Consider the following 18891-nt stretch of genomic DNA (forward strand, 5'->3'; position numbering starts at 1 on the left):
AACAGAAATTACGCACTATAGCTTTATGCTATATCAAATGCGTTGAAATGAAATAATACATAAGCGCCTATAAAACCACTTAAAAATTATGATGCTTCATAAATTATGAAAAGGTCATTGACAACCCCAGATGAATTATTACATAACCAGAACAGTTTCCTGCCCTTGTCTGGGATTTCCTACCATTTATTGATTAGGCTATCACAGCAATTCATTGTAAGCATGGATTAGCTTTAATGCATGACGTGACCACATTGACTGTTTACATTAAAATGACCTTCTAAATAAAGGCAATAGGGTTAGGGTGAGGACAGAAAGGCTGGATGTCTGAACAGAGCAGATGATTTAAACAAGCTCTGAATTTCCTACATTCTTAAGTAGCTTCATCTTTTTTGAGAAAATGATGCAATATTTTCAAAGATTTTACTCAATCCATGTGATCAAGGAGTAAAAAAGAGGAGTTGCTTGTAAATAGGTCTTGCATAAAGCAATTATGTAATGGTTGCAGTCCACAGCTCTCATTAACATTAGGCTAAATGATATTGTATACATGTAAATATTATAACAAAATATGATATTGTGCCTGAACTAAAATTATCATTCCAAAATACAGTCAAACAGTTGTGTGTTTATTTATATATATATATATATATATAGAAAATTGGAATACTTGCTTATGTTGTTACCGTCTTGTCATCAGGAATTGTACCTGGTGGTACATGGTACACTCCCAGTGTATGTATTCCTCACAGTGCACTGTCAGCCGGAGTTAGCATCTTTGCGGATCAGTAGCACAGGAATGCCATCCTCTCGTCTGGCTCTGGAGTGAGCACATATTGGCTGTAAGAGAGCTGCATCTCCACTGCGTCGGTGCTGTTTTGTAAGCCAGCCCAAATATGTCACTCACTGCAGTTTTTTCTGCAGCCACGAGCTACAACAGAGTCCTGTCTGCAGCTGGGATGCTTCCCAGGCCGACTAGTACACAAAGCTTTGAACAACCCAACTTTGGCTCCAAAAACAGGCCTGAAATTAATAGCCAGAGCCTTTATCATACATGTAATGCCCCTGTCAAAAGCCATTAACTGATGTGGATTGTGGTTCTGTCTGTGTCTTGAAACATTACTGGCGTAGAAAGTGCTTTCCTAAAACCACTTTGAAAGAATTTGTCTTCAGTTTGGATAAATTGAACCATTGGACATTGCATTTAGGATGGAGAATGATTGATGTGCAATGAAGGTTCAAGAGCAGTTGATTTTCCCCCCCAGCAAACGTTCCACCAGCTGTAACCCTGCACAGTCTTGGTCCTCCTTGGCTCATGGTTGCTCGTTCCTGTCGTGGCTGATCCCTTCATTGTGTGTTGTTGGTGCTTCTAAAAACAATATTAAATACACCTAAAACATCATTAAAAATATACTTAAGTTGCATTGGGAAGAAAGACAAAAGTGAAAATAACAAAATGAGAAACCAGATAATCTAATTATTAAAAGCAAAGGAAAAAATATGTAAATTGCTATCTAGTGGCGGCAAGAGAAAAACGAGTTGCCTTTCAGGACATCTGACTTTTTTTATAGACACTGACAATTCCTCTCTCTGTTTCTCACAGTCAATAAGCACAAACCATGGATCGAGACGACGTACCACGGGATCGTAACGGAAAACGATGACAAAGTACTTCTGGACCCTCCTCTAATTGCACTGGACAAGGATGCTCCTCTACGCTACGCAGGTGAGAGAGGAGGTTTAATGCTGCTGCTGCTGCTGCTAGTCCTTACTCCCTCAGCTTCACTTTCCTTGGAATGACTCATTTCACAATAAATGAAAAAGAAAACATATGAATTGCTTTGTACCATTAAAGCTTTAAAATTGTGTTACGTGTAATGTATGCAGAAAATCTGTTCATCCGTCAATAATGCAAATTTCATAGAATTGGATTTATAGATGAAGACATTGACGTTTAATGACATGTAATCTGTTTGCCAATGGACTATTCATAAACAGAACTAATGATTCTTTTAAACAAACCCCCCAAAAAAGCTTTATATAACATCCAAATACAACCTCAAATCTAGCCTCAGCATAATGCTTTGAAATCACGAGTATGTCAAGGTTAATACAGTATATGAAGGCCCCTCTCTCTTCAGGGTATTTCATTATTTCTGTGATATATAGGTTATATTGGAGATTAAATGCTTATTCAAATCAAATGTTCACTTAGTAGTGAAGGAGTGATCAACTTTGCTTATTGTTGAATCCTCATTTATGAACTCCTGGTAGTGGACTAAATGTTACTCAATGGCATTCTGCACATTAGACTTTTATGACTGCCAGTCATACTGACATACAGCTGGCTGCCATATTCTCCAGATTGGCCCTTTTAATATTCCAATCAAAATACTCTTTCATGTTTTTTTTTTTTTTTTTCCTTACAGTGGGAGAGGCACAATTAGTAGGCAGCATTCACTCTGGGGGTTTTGATCACACCAGGGTTGAATCTGGCCAGGATTCAAAACACCACAGCACTGGAAATGATTTCCTACCATTTCTCATAGCATGAGTTGTGTGATCCTTCGTCTGCTTGTCCCTTCACACTCAGCGCTCTAAATACTTGATATAACGGTTTTCTATAATCTCAGATTACTTCTCTGATTTAGTAAGTAAGGCTTTAACATCCACATGCCTGTAAGAGGAGATGCCAAATGTAATATTCTTCACAAAGTTATGTGAAATCTCATTGTTGCTCTTTGGCCTTTCAGCATGCAGTTTTTAAGGTGGACATCTTCAGCAAGAGGCCCATCATTTCTGAACGGCATGTAGTTGAATAATATGCCCATTCTCTGCATGTTTGTCTCCTTTCACAGTAAATTAGCGTTGAATACAGAGCTTGGTGCTCCCACTCCTTTCAGCTGGGGCTCCCTTTTCGATGAGCAGGGCTTTGCGAATGTACTGCGTGTTCTTGTGAACTAGCTCTCTCGAGACGGAGCAAGCAATTTGGCTTCACGTGGCAACAAGGCTAACCAGCTCTGTCTTGCCAGCCTCCTTCTAGTCACTAGTCACCACATCTGTGCCAACACAGAAGGTTCACTGTAAAGCTGACCCACAAAAGAATTCCAATCACAGGCTCTCAAATCAGATTAGTGTGAGTATGTAAATATTTAGCATGAATGAGGATCCACTGAATGAGTTTGTGTGTGTATTTAGAGTAATGTGCTGTGGGATTAGCTTTAATTTTGTCTTTATCTGTTTTGGTGAGTTCATTCAGGCCGAGAAACTAGTTGAAACTTAGGCTCTTGCTAACTTGAAAATTAACTCTGTGTTTATGGATGACTGTGCTCTAAAAGAAGCGAGGAGCACAAAGCAGGGAGCATTTACCCACCAGATCTGGGTTATTTGATTCATGTTGGAACATTAGACGTCTTTGTTTCTGCAACACAGTTCCTGCAAATGGATGCCAAAGAATATGCAGCATATTGATTTCTTAACCACTTAATATTATCAGATCATAATCCACTGTATTTATTTAGTGCCAGTGGTTAAATGACCACTGCAGGTCAAGGCTGTAAATGAATACGTAACAATCATTGTGATGGCTGACCCCAGGCGGAGCTGAGCGGCCTGTGTTGAGCAGTGAAGAACTCCTGAAGCCCTGGTGTGATCTGGTCATTAGAGCTGTGTTAAACTTGTAGCCTCACAACTCCCACTGCATGACTGGCCCTGAACAGCAGTCTCTCATGTGAAATCCATTTCTAATTGTTTAGTAGGTGAAAAACAAATTACCAGGTCCAACCCACTGGAGGCACTGACAGGCCTTCAAAACAAACAGCCAAGCAGAAAAGGACTTATTTATTTGTTCTCCCAAGTTGCATCTTATCTTGTAGTATGGATTTTTAATTATGAAATTGAATTAATAAATCCATCCATTAGTTTTCCACATGAACACTGTGCAGTGTTAAGAAATACGACACACTTGTTAAAAGTCCAGAATCCCCCAAAACATGCTGACATAAAAGAGTGAGATTGCTGTCGCTTGCAATTGGATGTTCTGTCTTTCTCACTACTTGCTTCTTCTAAAAAGAGTTCCTGAGCCATTAATAAAACTGCAAAACAGAACCGGCTTTTCATAAGTATTTTAATCCTTCCTTTCTTTCAACTGGCAGAAGACATTTTTCTTGTGAGAACTGAATATTTTTGATTTTGTAAGCTTATAGCAAGGGTATGTTTTCTTCCTGTCCTCTCTGTTTTCTCTCTGGGATCCTAACATTTCTTTAACTGATCTGAGTTTATCTTCTCTCCCTTCCCTTTAGAGAGTTTTGAGGTGACCCTCACTAAAGAAGGTGATCTTGGGCTCTTTCTTCTGCCTTGTGCTTAGTTGTTACTATTAACCCACTAACGCAAAAAAACAGCATCCACACTTTTACACAGAAATTCCTGCCATGCTCTGTAATCTCCCCATTTGGTTTTCTCGATTTTATGTTTTTCTCACCCTCAATTTTTTAGACTTCCAACAGCTGGATGAAAAGTGTGATGTGGGGCTGACTGTACTTAGAAATATCTGTGCATGAGACATCCATTGCAGTTTGCAGACCCTAACAGTTTTTCAGCTGTCACCAGGAAACGGAAAGCTGCTTTAAAACAGGAGTTTTCAGTCACTTTGCGGCCATTTTGTCCAATTCTGTTAATTAAAAAATATGGAAGAAAAGGCAAATTATTGCTATATTTAATAATATAAGATGATTTCACAACCTCTAAACACCCATGGCAATTGGAGCAGAAATTGACACTAGAATTTGTATTGTAATGTGAATGTCTTAAAGACATCATCCTTGTTCATGGTGCCTTTCTGCAATCAGATCCATGCAGGTACAGTGACTCCTGTGGACTTTTCTGACATGAAAGTCTTTAACTGCTGAGATTGTTAACTAATGCAAACTCTCTCTGCTACAAAGTTTCTGTTGTTGCATCTTTGCCTCAGTGGATTTATTGAGTTAATTCTCCACCACTAATCTCTACCATTAGCATGACTGCAGTTGTCATTTGATGTGGATGTCAAGCAAGTTGATATTTCTAACCCCAGTTCTCATCCAGTATTTTTGTTTGATTACTGCTATTGTAGCAGTTAAGTTCTCTTATGATTTTAATTTGATATTGATTTATTTTGCACTAGTTTTGAGTGCAAGGCGAAATTACACAGGAAGACTTTCTTTGATTAAGATAAAACATTTTCAAAGGTATTGTCTACGATTTTTTTTCTTTTCGCAGACATTTTTGGGCTTTGTTTAATGCATTTGTGCTTATCACTAGGCTATAATGCTCTATTGAAAATACAATTTTTTGTTTATTTTATTTATGTTAATTTTTGTTTCTACCATATAATAAGCTGTAATTAAGATAAATGATCTTCCCTTTAAATACTGTTCTCTATGTACTTACTTTTTGGGCTTGGTTTTATAAATTTGATTTCTAAAATCCTAAGTACCCGTGTAAAATGCCTGTCCATATCTTTTCGGTTTCTGCCTGCATGACTGGATGCAATGTTTTCAAGTGGCTTGGAAAAGACACTCCGTCTTCTACAATACTAAATGTCCCACACCCTCACCCAACCCCTCACCCATATGACAGTGCTTTTGGGCTTCCTCCACAGACACCACCCACCCCTATCTACAACTCCCTGGCACCCAAAACCCGTGGCTGATCTTTTTTTTGCGTGAATTTATGGTTTTGTTGTTAACATAATTTTTCATTTGAACAACAAAATTTCACACCTGACGTCAGTCATTCTGAGAGAATTCTGTCTTGGCGTGTTCAGGTGAGATTTGCGGCTTCAGGATCCATGGGCAGAATGTCCCCTTCGAGGCAGTGGTCCTGGACAAGTCCACTGGCGAGGGGGTTATCCGGGCCAAGGACAAACTGGACTGCGAGCTGCAGAAAGAGCACACCTTCACCATCCAAGCCTATGACTGTGGAGAGGGTCCTGATGGTGCCAACATGAAGAAATCCCACAAGTGAGTTAACCTCTGCGAGTTCAGAAGCGTCTGTTCCTGATTTGAATCCTAATTTTCCTGTCTTAACCACATTCTGTATAGTTTGACTGCAGTTAAAACAATCAACAAGTTTTGCATTCATATGAGCATTCAGATGAGGTGAGCTTAGAGCTGCAACAATTATTTAATTAGTCAATCAATTGTTTCAGTAATTTAAAAAATGAATGTCTCTAGGTTTTCAACTGTTGGTAAGGCAATGCAACTTTATTTGTATGGCACATTTCAGTAATCAGGCAATTCAAAGTGCTCTAAGTTAAAACTGAACAACTGAAAATGGCACCTTTGGCTGTAGGAAATAAGTGGAATTTTATAAACAAAATGATGAATGGAGAAAATACGGTAGACTAATCAATAGAGGAGTCTAGGTATACGATTCCCCGATTAGATTTGATTCCTGCTCACAAGGTCCTGATTTGATTACATTTTCAATTTGATATCACTTAGGATCGAGAAGTTTTAGTAACAATACCAATTTTGCTTGGATATAAGCGAGCACTTACGCTGTAAATTGCACAAGCACGAAGCTAGTCTAAAATATTTCTTATAATGTACCAGGTTAAATAAGAATTTACCCCCATTGGTAGCTCGCCTGGTAGAGCACACGCTCATATATAGCGGCTTAGTCCTCAACTCAGTGGAGACTTTTCAAGTCCAAGATGTTCTGTCAGAAATAAAGTACCTAAAAAGTGCCTAAAATACCACAAAATAATCTTTAAGAAGTAAAGGTGCTGACCCACAAAAAGTACTTTTTACTTAACAAGACTAATTTGACATGTCATTGAAAAACAGTTGTCACATTCTTTTAAGTAAGTACGTCTTTGAACATCCCTAGCTGACAGTGTCCTAATTCAAGCATGTCCATTTCAGGGCCACTGTCCACATCCAGGTGAATGACATCAATGAGTATTCGCCAGTGTTCAAGGAGAAGTCCTATAAAGCCACCGTTATCGAGGGAAAGAAGTATGACAGCATCCTGAAGGTGGAAGCAGTGGACGCAGATTGTTCTTTCCAGTTTAGCCAAATCTGCAACTACGAGATTGTCACCCCTGATGTGCCCTTCACCGTCGACAAAGATGGTAAGAACCTATGCAGCATTGTTTTAATGGATGTTGGGTAAACCCTGCAGTGCATGCGTAAGACACATCACATTGAACTGTCATTTAGAATTCAAGGTAGCTTGTTGCCTTGTGAGACGATGACGGTCTTCTTGAAACGTAACCCCATTTGGTCATTTGTGGTTTTTTTTTATCTTTGTGTCTTGTAAAACTAAATGAAAGAGCCAATACAAACCATATCAGATTGTCAGGCTTTTCAAAGAGGTCAATTACTGTATAGCCAGTTAGTTCAGCTTGACCATTTAGCAAAGATTTAAATTTGGCAGCCTTTGAAAATATTTGAAAATACTTTCTTGGTGTGCTGCTTATCAGCTAAAGTTTAAAAATTCTAGCACAGCTGCAGCTTTGAAATTAAACAAAGAGCGTCCCTCACGCTCTCTCTTTTTCCATGCTTCACTCAGGATTCATCAAGAACACGGAGAAACTGAGCTACGGCAAAGAGCACATGTACAAGCTGACTGTGACTGCCTACGATTGTGGAAAGAACCGTGCTTCCGAGGACGTTCTGGTCAAGATCAGCGTCAAGCCCACCTGCAAACCCAGCTGGCAAGGTATCAAAGCTCTCCTCTACTCTATGTACCTCGCCAAACATCACCGTTGGTGTGTCTCTGTGTTGAAAAAAAAAGCAATCCATTGATGCAGAGTCCACACAAGCTGCAATTGTCAAAAAGGTCATTTAACTTTTTTAATCTACAAAGTCTTTTATTATGTTTAAAAGAACTGAAGTACTTCTTAATGAGTAAGTACTATTGACAGCCCCTGTATTGACTGCTGTCCTTTTAATTCTTTCCTACTTCTGGCTTCGTCTTTCAGGTTTCAATAAGAGGATTGAATACGAGCCTGGCACAGGTAGCCTGGATCTTTTCCCCAGCATGCACTTGGAGACCTGTGATGAGCCAATCACATCTATCCGAGCCAACATTGAACTGGAAACCAACCATATTGGGAAGGGCTGCGATCGTGATACCTACTCTGAGAAGTCACTGCACAAGCTGTGCGGTAAGTAATTGCTCCACTGGAAATTATTATTGTCAGTAGTGATATTCTTATTAGGAAATCCAAGTGGCCAATGTAAATGCCTTTGTCCTCTTTGATTGTTTTTTAGGAGCCAGCTCCGGCACCGTGGAGCTTCTGCCTACACCCAGCAGCTCTGCCAACTGGACGGTAGGGCTGCCTACCGATAACGGGCACGACAGTGACCAGGTGTTTGAGTTCAATGGCACTCAGGCCATCAAGGTTCCTGATGGCATGGTGAGCACCAGCCTAAAGGAGCCCTTCACTATCTCTGTGTGGATGAGACATGGCCCCGGGGCCCATGAGAAGGAGACCATCCTCTGCAACTCTGACAAGACAGGTAACGTCCCTGAGGAAGAGTAGAACTGTTTGAAAGTTGTCTAAAATAAACATTTTAGTTGCACCTGGACTGTGTCAATGCTCTAGTTGGACTTTTGGTGAAAATCTTTCTTGAGGTTATATATTTGTTTTCAGTTAGTCAACTGTAAAACACATAATTAAAGGCATAATAAACAAAAGGGAAGCTGACCCACCATAATATAGATATAAACCCGCTATCACTCCCTCACTGATTGCCATGTTTTCTAATACAAAGAATTTCACTATATGATAACTACTTTGACTAAAAGTTATTTTGCACATATGGTGTCTCAAAATATGCGTCCAATAAAAAAAGCCTTTAGCTTTTTTTAGCTTTAAATTTTGTGTGTGATCACTGGTCACAAGCTTCTAGATCTTATTGACTGTAAAGTCTCTGCCATTGTCAGTGAGAGGCAGTTCATCAGCTTCTGTTTGACTGCTTATATAAGAAGGATTACATCAGACGCTGTGCCCTGGACAGGAAGCTCCCAAAATCATGATATCGGCACCATTTATGACCTCCATTCAGCGCATACACAGAAACATAAATGTCTCACATTCAGTTAATTTCTTTTACATTTTATTTTTTTAGTTTAATACTGAAGCTACATGTTAAACACCAAAAACTGTAAAGCATGGGCTTGGAATTTTGGACCACAAATTTGACCACAGAACATTTATGTTCATTATTGAATTAATCTGTTGGTTATTTTTTGATAAAAATAATGGTTCCTTTAAATGCATAATCATAAGTCACCAGGGTGTCTGACCAGACACTTAATTATCCCACACATACTGTATATAACAAAATCCAGACAAATCTGTATGTGTGATGTTGGGTTTAGCAAATGTTTTTTTTTCTTCATATTTTCGAAAGATATGTTACTATATTCCTAAAAGGGTGCCCTGTTGTTGTTTTTGATTATCTTAATCAATTGAGAGGAAGGCATATGCTTTAAGGTCTGTAAATGAATGATAACTCCACAATCCAATTATATAGACCTATAACCTGATGCTCTCAGTGTATAGCATCATACAATTGATTTTTAATTAGATTTTGTAATATACTTAGTCTAAGGATATTTATTGACAAACATACTGTACATCTTGTTAATCTAACAGCCATTTGCTGTTTGGTACAAAGATTACATGTACAAATAAATCTTGACTTTCTGATTTCTGTTCTTTTCCTCCACGAAAATGACCTATGGTTGCATTTCCAGGTTAGAGAACAGTACATTTGTTAATAGGAATTGGTTGTGAAACTGGTTGCAAATCTTTTCTGCCACCGTGAGAACCCGTATTGTTCAGACATGTTTGTGAATTATGAAATTGGAAAGGGCTGATGACAAATTCCAGTAGTCACATATTTCATCATTATACAGCTACATGCTTGTGCTTGTAACTTAGAGTGTTTAAAAGTAATTTACTGCCCTCTTTTTGTGTAGTCATCAGTGGTAAATGTAACAGTAAACCACAGGTTAGACACCTTTTTATCTTTAATGTTATTGTGTGGTAGTTGCTTCATTGTTTCTCATAGCCTCTACAGAAGATTCAACAGCTTAATTTAAATATTCACATATATTCAGCAGGGGTGTATGATTCAGAAAATGACACAATTCAAGTTTTAGGCTCACAATATCGATTTTTGATTCAAAAAACAATTCACAGTTTTTATATATATATATAGTTAAATATCCATGTGGATTTGTTATTTTAAAATCCTGTTATGATGAATGTGTGTGTGTGTGTGTGTGTGTGTGTGTGTGTGTGTGTGTGTGTGTGTGTGTGTGTGTGTGTGTGTGTGTGTGTGTGTGTGTGTGTGTGTGTGTGTGTGTGTGATGGCTGTAAGCTACAATAAAGTATCTATCTAGCTATCATGTGATTGCAGTAGACATACAATAAAAAATAAAATAAATTAAATTAAAATTATTTTTTAAATATGAATTGATTTTTTTGGGAATTCTCTGAATCGATTTTGAATCGGTAGAGCTTGAATCGCAATTTGAATACCAATCGATTTTTTTGAACACCCCTAATATTGAGATAGTCAGTTCCACGTTGGCATTTACAGTTTAGAGCTACAGTTTCATATCTAGATCTCCCCTCTCATTTTCTCCACTGCAGAGATGAATAGACACCACTACTCGCTGTATGTCCATAACTGCAGGCTGATCCTCCTCCTCCGTCAGGATCCATCAGAGGCCGAGAACTACAAACCAGCCGAGTTTCACTGGAAACTCGACCAGGTCTGTTTAGAGTTTAAAGGCTGATACGCTGTGTCACATGAAATTTAACCAAGAAAAAAGTTAGTTACACAACACTATGTAACATTTACAGTCCACATTCCAGCTTCTTTATCACACTTGCATATGAACGTGATCTGTACTAAGTAATGTTCTGTTTGTTGTTACTATTACTATTATTATTATCATTATTATTGTCTTGTACGGTGAGCTTGAGTGTCCAGAAAGGCGCTCATAAATAAAAGGTATTATTATTTTCATTCCCTCGGTTGTGTTCTTTACAGGCGTGTGACAAAGAGTGGCATCACTATGTGCTGAATGTGGAGTTCCCCACTGTGTCTCTGTTTGTGGATGGAACTACCTTTGAGCCCTTCTTGGTTACAGAGGACTACCCACTGCACTCCTCCAAGATTGAAACTCAGCTTACCATTGGTGCCTGCTGGCAAGGTAAACTTTTTAATACATTTTTTGGTGGAATGCTCTGAAAATGGAATGAACCGTACTGTAATTCTCTATTTGACAACATGTATTAGTTTACAAATAAATCTGAAGCACAGATACATTGTAGAGAAAAGATTTGAATGTCTTTTGGTTTCTGTAACATTTTGCTTTTTTTGGGGGCTAAAATAATAAAAGGTGCTTTAATGCTACCTGAAAATCTATAATTAATCTATCATATAATGTGTTTGATTAGAGCTTGTGTAAAAATGTATTGTGCATGTTATTTTATTAACTCTTTGTTAGATTCTCAAATGATGCACCATGGCCTCGTATTTAGCATCTGAATCTGTACTATAGATCCTCAACCAACCTCCCTGTCTCTCCTTGCTTTCTTGTTTCTGTCCTTTACAGACAACTCAGGACATGACAATGACACTGAGTCAGTCTCTGAGCCCACCTCAGGTTGCTCAAATCTTTCCCTTACTCCTCAAATATATCCATGTGTCCACAGTGGTCAACCAAGCTAACTGCATCCTCATTTCATTTCAACTAGAATGATTCTTACACATTCTAGATGCAGAAATATTTGTTTATTCATAACTGTTTGGAGCATGATGCAGTATTGATGAGTTTTATTTTTTAATGCTGCCTGCATCATTTTTTTTGCGTTATCTTCATTCTCTATTTTTACGCTCTCCTCACTGCAGCAGCCAGGCAGTTAATACACAATCACAGCAGAAGTGGACATATAATGAGCACATAACCCTGAGCCGGGTGCAGCATTTTGTTGTGATAGCTGTTTCAGAACATGACCTTTGCATTAGAAGTGGTTACTCCTCCAGATCAGATAACACTGCTACAGCAACACACACACACACACACACACACACACACACACACACACACACACACACACACACACACACACACACACACACTCACACTCTCACACTGTTGGATGACTGTGTGACTTTGAGATGCAGAGGTCTAGGTGCAGTGGCGCAGACTTATACTAATTATGGTTCAACAAGAAGACAGTTGTTTCACTTCTTAAGGCCGTTTTATGGTTCTGCGTAGAATCGGCGCCCCCTCTGTGTCTACGCTGTATCCTACACCGTAGCCGGATGTGCACCTCTCGAAAAATGGAACAACACGTCACAGTGACGCATGTCGTTGTATTTCCACCTACTCATTTCCTAGTTCCTTCTCCATAAACAACATGAAATCAAGAAGAGGGTTAACTTTTCCTGCTGCAGATTTCCCACCTTGGTCAGAAAACAAAAAAAAGAAACACGTTCAACCCCGATGCAGAACTCCGCAAGGGTCACAACTCTGCCGGAGAGACGGCGTAGCTACAGTGTGGAGTTGATGCAGAAGCATAAAACGGCCTTTATTCAAAAGGATTAATGCACCTCACAGCAATACTGGAACACTAGTATACTAAAATGTCAAGGCTCATCCTTTCTGTGTATTTTAAACATTTTGCAGTCCTTCAGATGATTCTATTATTTTGTGAAAATAAACTGACTAAAGAGGATTCATTTTACCATTATCTTAGTAAATACCTTTGTCTTTTCAGTGTTTGTATTCCACAGTATAGCAGCCTTTCACTTGGTTAATGCAGATGTTGCATGCACACGGCGTGTATAAGCTCATCCATCATTCTCCTGTCTCCCTCAATAGGCCTCCGGCCTTGTAAGGGCACACATACTAACTTGCATGAACGCCATTCACGCCAGCTTTGCACATTGAGACAGCATGCTTGAATCACCAGCCCAGAAATGGTGAAGTTAGTGGAATGTACACTTGACTATCTAGTTTTTTTATGTGTGTGTGTTCTGTTTGCTTCTCCTCTTCACTATCCTTATGTACCCAGGTGGAAATGCTCGAATGACCCAGTTTTTCCGAGGGAACCTAGCGGGGCTGATGATCCGCTCTGGCAAGCTGGAGAACAAGAAAGTGATTGACTGTTTGTACACCTGCAAGGAAGGACTGGACGTGCAGCTGCCTGAGGAGGTAGCTTCAGCTGTCAAGGTGAGGAGAGCACAGTGTTTTAGAGACAGGAAACAAATTCAACCTCAATCAGGCTGGATCTGGACATCAAGATGACGGTCCAACTCAGTGGTTGCAAACCTTTTAGGTTTGGGATCCTAGTAGAAGAAGCAAAGTGTGCTCTCAAATCCTTCACAGATTGGATTTAAGTGTGAATTAAAAAATAACCCTAAAAAGGTCATTTAAAGGACAGACAACGTGAATTAAATGTATATCAGCCAAAAATTGACCATTTCCGCTGTATGGTTAGCATTGACAGGTTATCCTGGACTATGGGTGCAAGTGCTTTGTGTGACACATGTTAAATGACTTTTATTAATAGCTTAGTATCACACTAACACATTTTTGCGTGTAAGCATGGCATTAGACAATCTTACCTCAAATGACTCAACTTGATTTCTTCTCTCAGGTTGAGTTCAACCCCAACCAGTCCTCTCTGACTGTGGAGGGCGATGACATTGATGCCTTTGACAAAGTCATGCAGCACATCTCCTACTTGAACTCCCGCCAGTTCCCAACCCCTGGCATCAGGCACCTTCGCATCTCTACCACAGTCAAGTAAGTAGCAGAAGCCAAAAATACTTCCCCAGGAGTTATGATCTTGTTTGTGAAACAGGTTCTTTCTGCTTTAAATATAAGGATGGTTTCATGAGGTAAAATAGATCTGGTCAGTAGTTTTTCCTAATTTCCATGACAAAGAGAGTAAACATGAAATGTTTAAGGGTTGGAGAATGACAGAGAAGCTGTAAGATTCTGAATTTTGTTTTTCAGTTTTCTATTTTCTAACAATGATAAATTCAGGGAATGAAATGTGAATAACAAAACAGCTTTACAATTACAGATGATATATGAAAAGAATGTATTAAGACTCGGGTTTCTGCTGAGACGACTCTTAAGATCAGTTCCAGTGTTGCAGTTTAACATTGCTTCTTATTTGCATATGCACAAATCTGTATCAGCAGAGTTTCACTGGGTCGACTGGGCTATTATTAGACAAAATTATTAATTTTCCTTATACCGTAACTTTCTACCTATGAGGGCAACTCTAATGTATTCACTTTAATTTGTCATATTTGTTCTGAAGCTGTAAGAGTCCATCTCAGGATTTTGTCTTTCCCCCTCACCCTGCCTGAATCAGACATACATCAAATTAAGGAAGCAGCCCCTTATGTATTTTAAAGCAGAGGGAGAACCAGCAACTTAATCAAAAAATAATAAACGATTCAGGTTGCTAACTTTAATCTCCCCTCAGATGCTTCAACGAGGAGTCCTGCGTAACAGTGCCAGATGCGGAAGGTTATGTGATGGTCCTGCAGCCCGAAGAGCCCAAGATCAGCCTGAGCGGCATCGACCACTTCGCTCGCAGCGCTGCCGAATTTGAGAGCCAGGAAGGTGTGACGCTGTTTCCCGAGCTACGCATCGTGAGCACAATCACCCGCGAAGTGGAGGCCGACACTGAGTCTGAAGCAACAGAAGGAGCTGATGATGACCCTACGGGTGAGAGAAATGCACATATGACCCCTACATTAAACCCAGATAATGGTATATGGAATTTGTAGATATAGCTAACCAATTTTTAGTGGATTAGTTGTCAGCTCATCCTCTGATTTATATACACTTTATACTTCAAACAACCACATATGTAATCTTAGTCTTGTTCCGTCTGAGGAATTGCAATACACAGTGGTTGCCTTGGTTGAATTACCTTAGGCACCAAGTGTGATTGTACAGTTGATAGCAGTGTAGACGAACAGTAGCAGGTAATGTTGAGGATTATGCCTGGAGGCCGAAGGGATTGGACAGACAGACCGAGAGGGAGGGAGAAAGGGACAAGTTGTTTACTACTTTATGGGAGGGAGGGGCAGTGACCAGCCAGCCATCTGTTAGGCTTGTATGTGAGCTAAGACGTGGAGAGACAATAGACGTGACACAGATACAGGGAGATGCAACGTCCTGTGGTGAACAGCAGGCCATATGGGACAAAAGGGCTTACAGAAATCTGTTGCTATTACCTGCATTACCCAGCCCCACCTTCCACAACCAACAAACAATAGATGTCACAGTAGATGGCTAAGAATCAATTAATAGCAGCTTCCACAGAGTCAAAAGGTGCAAACTGTGGATGAAAGATTAATTTGGTACTCAAGCAAAATGGAGAAGATTGCCTGTTTGGACAAAAGTGGTAGTGTTTTTACCACACCTGCTGTGAAAAAGGTCTTTTCTTTGCGGCACTGTATTGCCCACTGTAGATTACTGAGTTAGCGTTACTGGGAGGTCATATAGTAGCGATGAATGTTTTGCTCAGACAGAAAATCTTTCATTTACAATAAGAGAATAAGTTACAGATGCATTGTTGCATACGGCAAGTTAGCCTACTTTGGATGTCTCGTGAGTTAAACCAGGTATCACTGTCACTGTTTCACGAGCCAAAGCATTAAGAGTTTGTTGTAGCAACCGACGTAGTAATAACTTTACTAGGATGCTTTACACAAGTACAGTGGGACAAGCAGGTTGGGAAATTAACTTTTTAGCCACATTGGCTGGTGGATGCCCAATTTTACCAGCCACTTATATTTTTTACCAGACACTTTTACGGAATTCAAATTTATAAAAGAAAGTGCACTAGCATATTTTTAATTGCTTCAGTACATTATTTTGTATTATGAATACATATTTTATTAATATAAGCAAATAAAAAGTGATGTGAAAAAAATTGCCTTTATTGCCACACTCTACTCCTGGGGTCCCATCTTTGCATTTCAAGTGCACTACATGGCAGTGCACTTGAAATGAGACTTGGATGACTCTTTTATTGCCTTTAATTTAAGGTTAGTTGTTCCTTTAACAAACAAATTGTTTGCATTTTCTGAAGTAGGTTTGACAATAAGTACAGTGTGTGGACTGGTTGTCTGTAAGGTAGGCTATAGGGTTGTGCCCATGGATGTGCTTCCCCTTAAGTGGAAGCTACTTTCCCCCCTTATGTATAACCTATTTGTAGGGATACAGTCTCTCTCTCTGTCAGTACAGTAGCTCGCTCTACCTGGCCTAATGCGGTAAGGATATGCGCTGCACCTCGGCTTGGACACAGCGATCTTGAGCAAGAGAAAAAAAGCGTTAACGTGGAATGCTATCACAATTTCCTTTATCCCCTCATTAGACTAATTTAGTGAATACTTCCGTGTGCATGCATCAGTAAGTAAGTCTGATGGGGATGTTATGTAGGATTTATGAATGTACGTCAGCAACAGGGGGCTAATTTACGAGGGTGCTATTTTATGTGTGAGCTAATATTGCGCATCTGTTCATGTACGCTGCAAGAGTTATGTTTCTGTTTATTGAATGTGTTATTCAGTGCAAATATAACCGAGAATGTAGTTTCATTTCAGTAATGATGGTATATTTGGTTATCACTGTCGCTCTGTTGAACGTTCCACTGGACTGTCACTTCACATAGTACGGAGCTCTGATTGAGTCTAGACGGCACTGTAGTTAAGTGAAAGTAGGTCAAGTTGTAATGTACTGCCCCTACCAGCAGCATCATGTACTATTGTCTATTTACAGAGGGCATTTAACTGTATGTCTGATCAACTGCCAATTTAGGGGACATCGCCCAACCCTAGTAGGCTAACCATTCCCTCGTTCTTTCTTTGCCACAATGCGCCACTTGTTCTTTTCTTTTTCTTTACTTTGCCCTCAACAGTTGCTACTGCTGACTCTGCGGCGGGACTCCTAATACCAGGGACATGTTGCCACATTTTTTAAATCAATGTCACGGACTAGTGCTGAAAACCACTCCACCCGCCACTGTGGCTGGTATACAAGGCAAAGTCACCACTTTGAAAAAGTACACGCCATTGGCTGGTGGCGGGTGCTAATTTCCCACCCAGGGGACAAGGGAAAGGAAAATAGTAGGCCAACACAAACACAGACAAAAAGGAGTAAAACGTTTGCGCTAAATGGAAGGGGGGCGTAATTTAATGTACGCTATTGGCGTGGGGCAAAAAAAAGTTTGAAAATGCAAACAATCTGGAGTTGTTGAATTAGAAAGAAATGATCTTACCAGACCTCTGTAGCCCACCTCTCATCTCTGCTTTAGGCTAACAGCTCAAGGCCACATTAGCTTCTACTAGCATAACACTGAATCTCTGACCCAACTGTCAGTGGTCGAGTTGTATTGTGGGTAATGTAGACAGCAGGTTTTGAAGGAAGAAGAATGCTTGGAATAAAAAGGACGATATTTCTGGTTCAGCTGCATCGATCCATGTTTTCCATCGTGATAATCGTAATAGGACTGCAATCCTAAATAAATGCATAACACTTTTAACACCATCAACAAATGTACATTACAGGCCCAATGGACAATTCTAAATCGTTCCTCTCCATTGTTCATTCAGTCCAAGAGACAGTGGTGTCAGAAGAGATCATGCACAACCTGGACACATGTGAAGTGACTGTGGTGGGAGACGAGCTGGACGGGGAGCACGAGGGCCTGGAGGTGGACATGTCCAAGCTGCAGCAGCATACCCTGGAGATGTGTTCCTCTAACCTGGGCCTCGTCATCACTGGTACGGACACAGAGCTGTTCAAACTAGCACCTAGCGGTGATATAAAAATAGCTTTGCAGAAAATATCTGCTTTACATGAGAAGTAAATCTGTTTAAAATCTATTTTAATACTTAAGCATCCAATGAAGTAAACAAGAGAAATATGTAACCATCTACAGTATGATGTACATGTGTAGGTATTTAAAGTTTAGGCACTTACACTGTCAACTAGAGTGCTTTGTAGTCAGTTACCAGATCCACCGTCTCTTGGGTATACTTTTTAGTATATAGTATTTAGACATTTCTAAATCTTAAAACCACACACTGCTTTCTTTTTGATCAAATTTCTCTCTGACACAAACTGTGTGTTCCAGGTGTGAACACCATGGCCAACTATGAGCAGGTCCTGCATCTTATCCGTTACAAGAACTGGCACACCGAGGCTCTCTTTGACAGGAAATTCAAACTGGTCTGCTCTGAACTGAACGGTCGCTACATCAGCAATGACTTCAAGGTCGAGGTAAGACATTTGTCAGGTTACATCACATAACAGTGACGCATTCACAACAAGGGGGTGCAGTGCCCTAATTTAACCAAAACATTAATGTGTCTCTTCACAAAACTTAAGCTACATCTAAAATGGGGATCTTTTTACATTGTTTTTTGACAGTATACATGTGTGTTTCTGGTTTCATTCTTTCTAGGTGAATGTAATCCACACAGCCAATCCTGTGGAGCATGCCAACAATGCTATGGTGCAGCCCAACTTCATTAACCCTGTGCATCATGCCTCTGTGGATCTGTCCGGTCACAACCTGGTCAACGCTCACCAGGCCTCAGGTACTGCAACATGTAAAACATTTAGACGTCGGACAGTCTGGACGGTGTCTTGAGTCTGTTTGGTGTGTTCCGTGCCGTCGTCAGTCGGACAAGCCTTCGGCAATCATTTTGGCCATTTTGACTTGTTGAATCGGCCAGGGGGCAGTCTGATTGGTGGAGTGCTAGCCCTTGACTAGTGAATCAGTGCAAAAGAATACCGGAAGTTACAACTCCCGTATCTTCTTATTACTAGCCATTGTAT

At 39.9% G+C, this 18891-nt stretch overlaps 1 protein-coding gene across 4 annotated transcripts in view; it reads left to right on the top strand.

Moving 5' to 3' along the window:
• clstn1 (calsyntenin 1) overlaps positions 1-18891 on the top strand; it is a 45643-nt gene that overhangs the window by 19363 nt on the left and 7389 nt on the right. The window contains exons 2-17 of one of the 4 annotated variants that reach the window (XM_032521634.1): positions 1604-1726; positions 4302-4331; positions 5804-5999; positions 6906-7114; positions 7555-7704; positions 7967-8152; positions 8259-8507; positions 10655-10776; positions 11058-11220; positions 11626-11676; positions 13091-13248; positions 13676-13824; positions 14519-14763; positions 17661-17831; positions 18185-18330; positions 18515-18650. In XM_032521634.1, coding sequence (XP_032377525.1) covers positions 1604-1726; positions 4302-4331; positions 5804-5999; positions 6906-7114; positions 7555-7704; positions 7967-8152; positions 8259-8507; positions 10655-10776; positions 11058-11220; positions 11626-11676; positions 13091-13248; positions 13676-13824; positions 14519-14763; positions 17661-17831; positions 18185-18330; positions 18515-18650 — 2484 coding nt within the window. The remainder of the gene's footprint in view (positions 1-1603; positions 1727-4301; positions 4332-5803; positions 6000-6905; positions 7115-7554; positions 7705-7966; positions 8153-8258; positions 8508-10654; positions 10777-11057; positions 11221-11625; positions 11677-13090; positions 13249-13675; positions 13825-14518; positions 14764-17660; positions 17832-18184; positions 18331-18514; positions 18651-18891) is intronic. The other 3 variants (XM_032521636.1, XM_032521635.1, XM_032521637.1) reach the window with 3 other exon arrangements.

Source organism: Etheostoma spectabile, chromosome 7, assembly GCF_008692095.1.
Source record: "Etheostoma spectabile isolate EspeVRDwgs_2016 chromosome 7, UIUC_Espe_1.0, whole genome shotgun sequence".
In the NCBI taxonomy this organism is placed as follows: domain Eukaryota; kingdom Metazoa; phylum Chordata; class Actinopteri; order Perciformes; family Percidae; genus Etheostoma; species Etheostoma spectabile.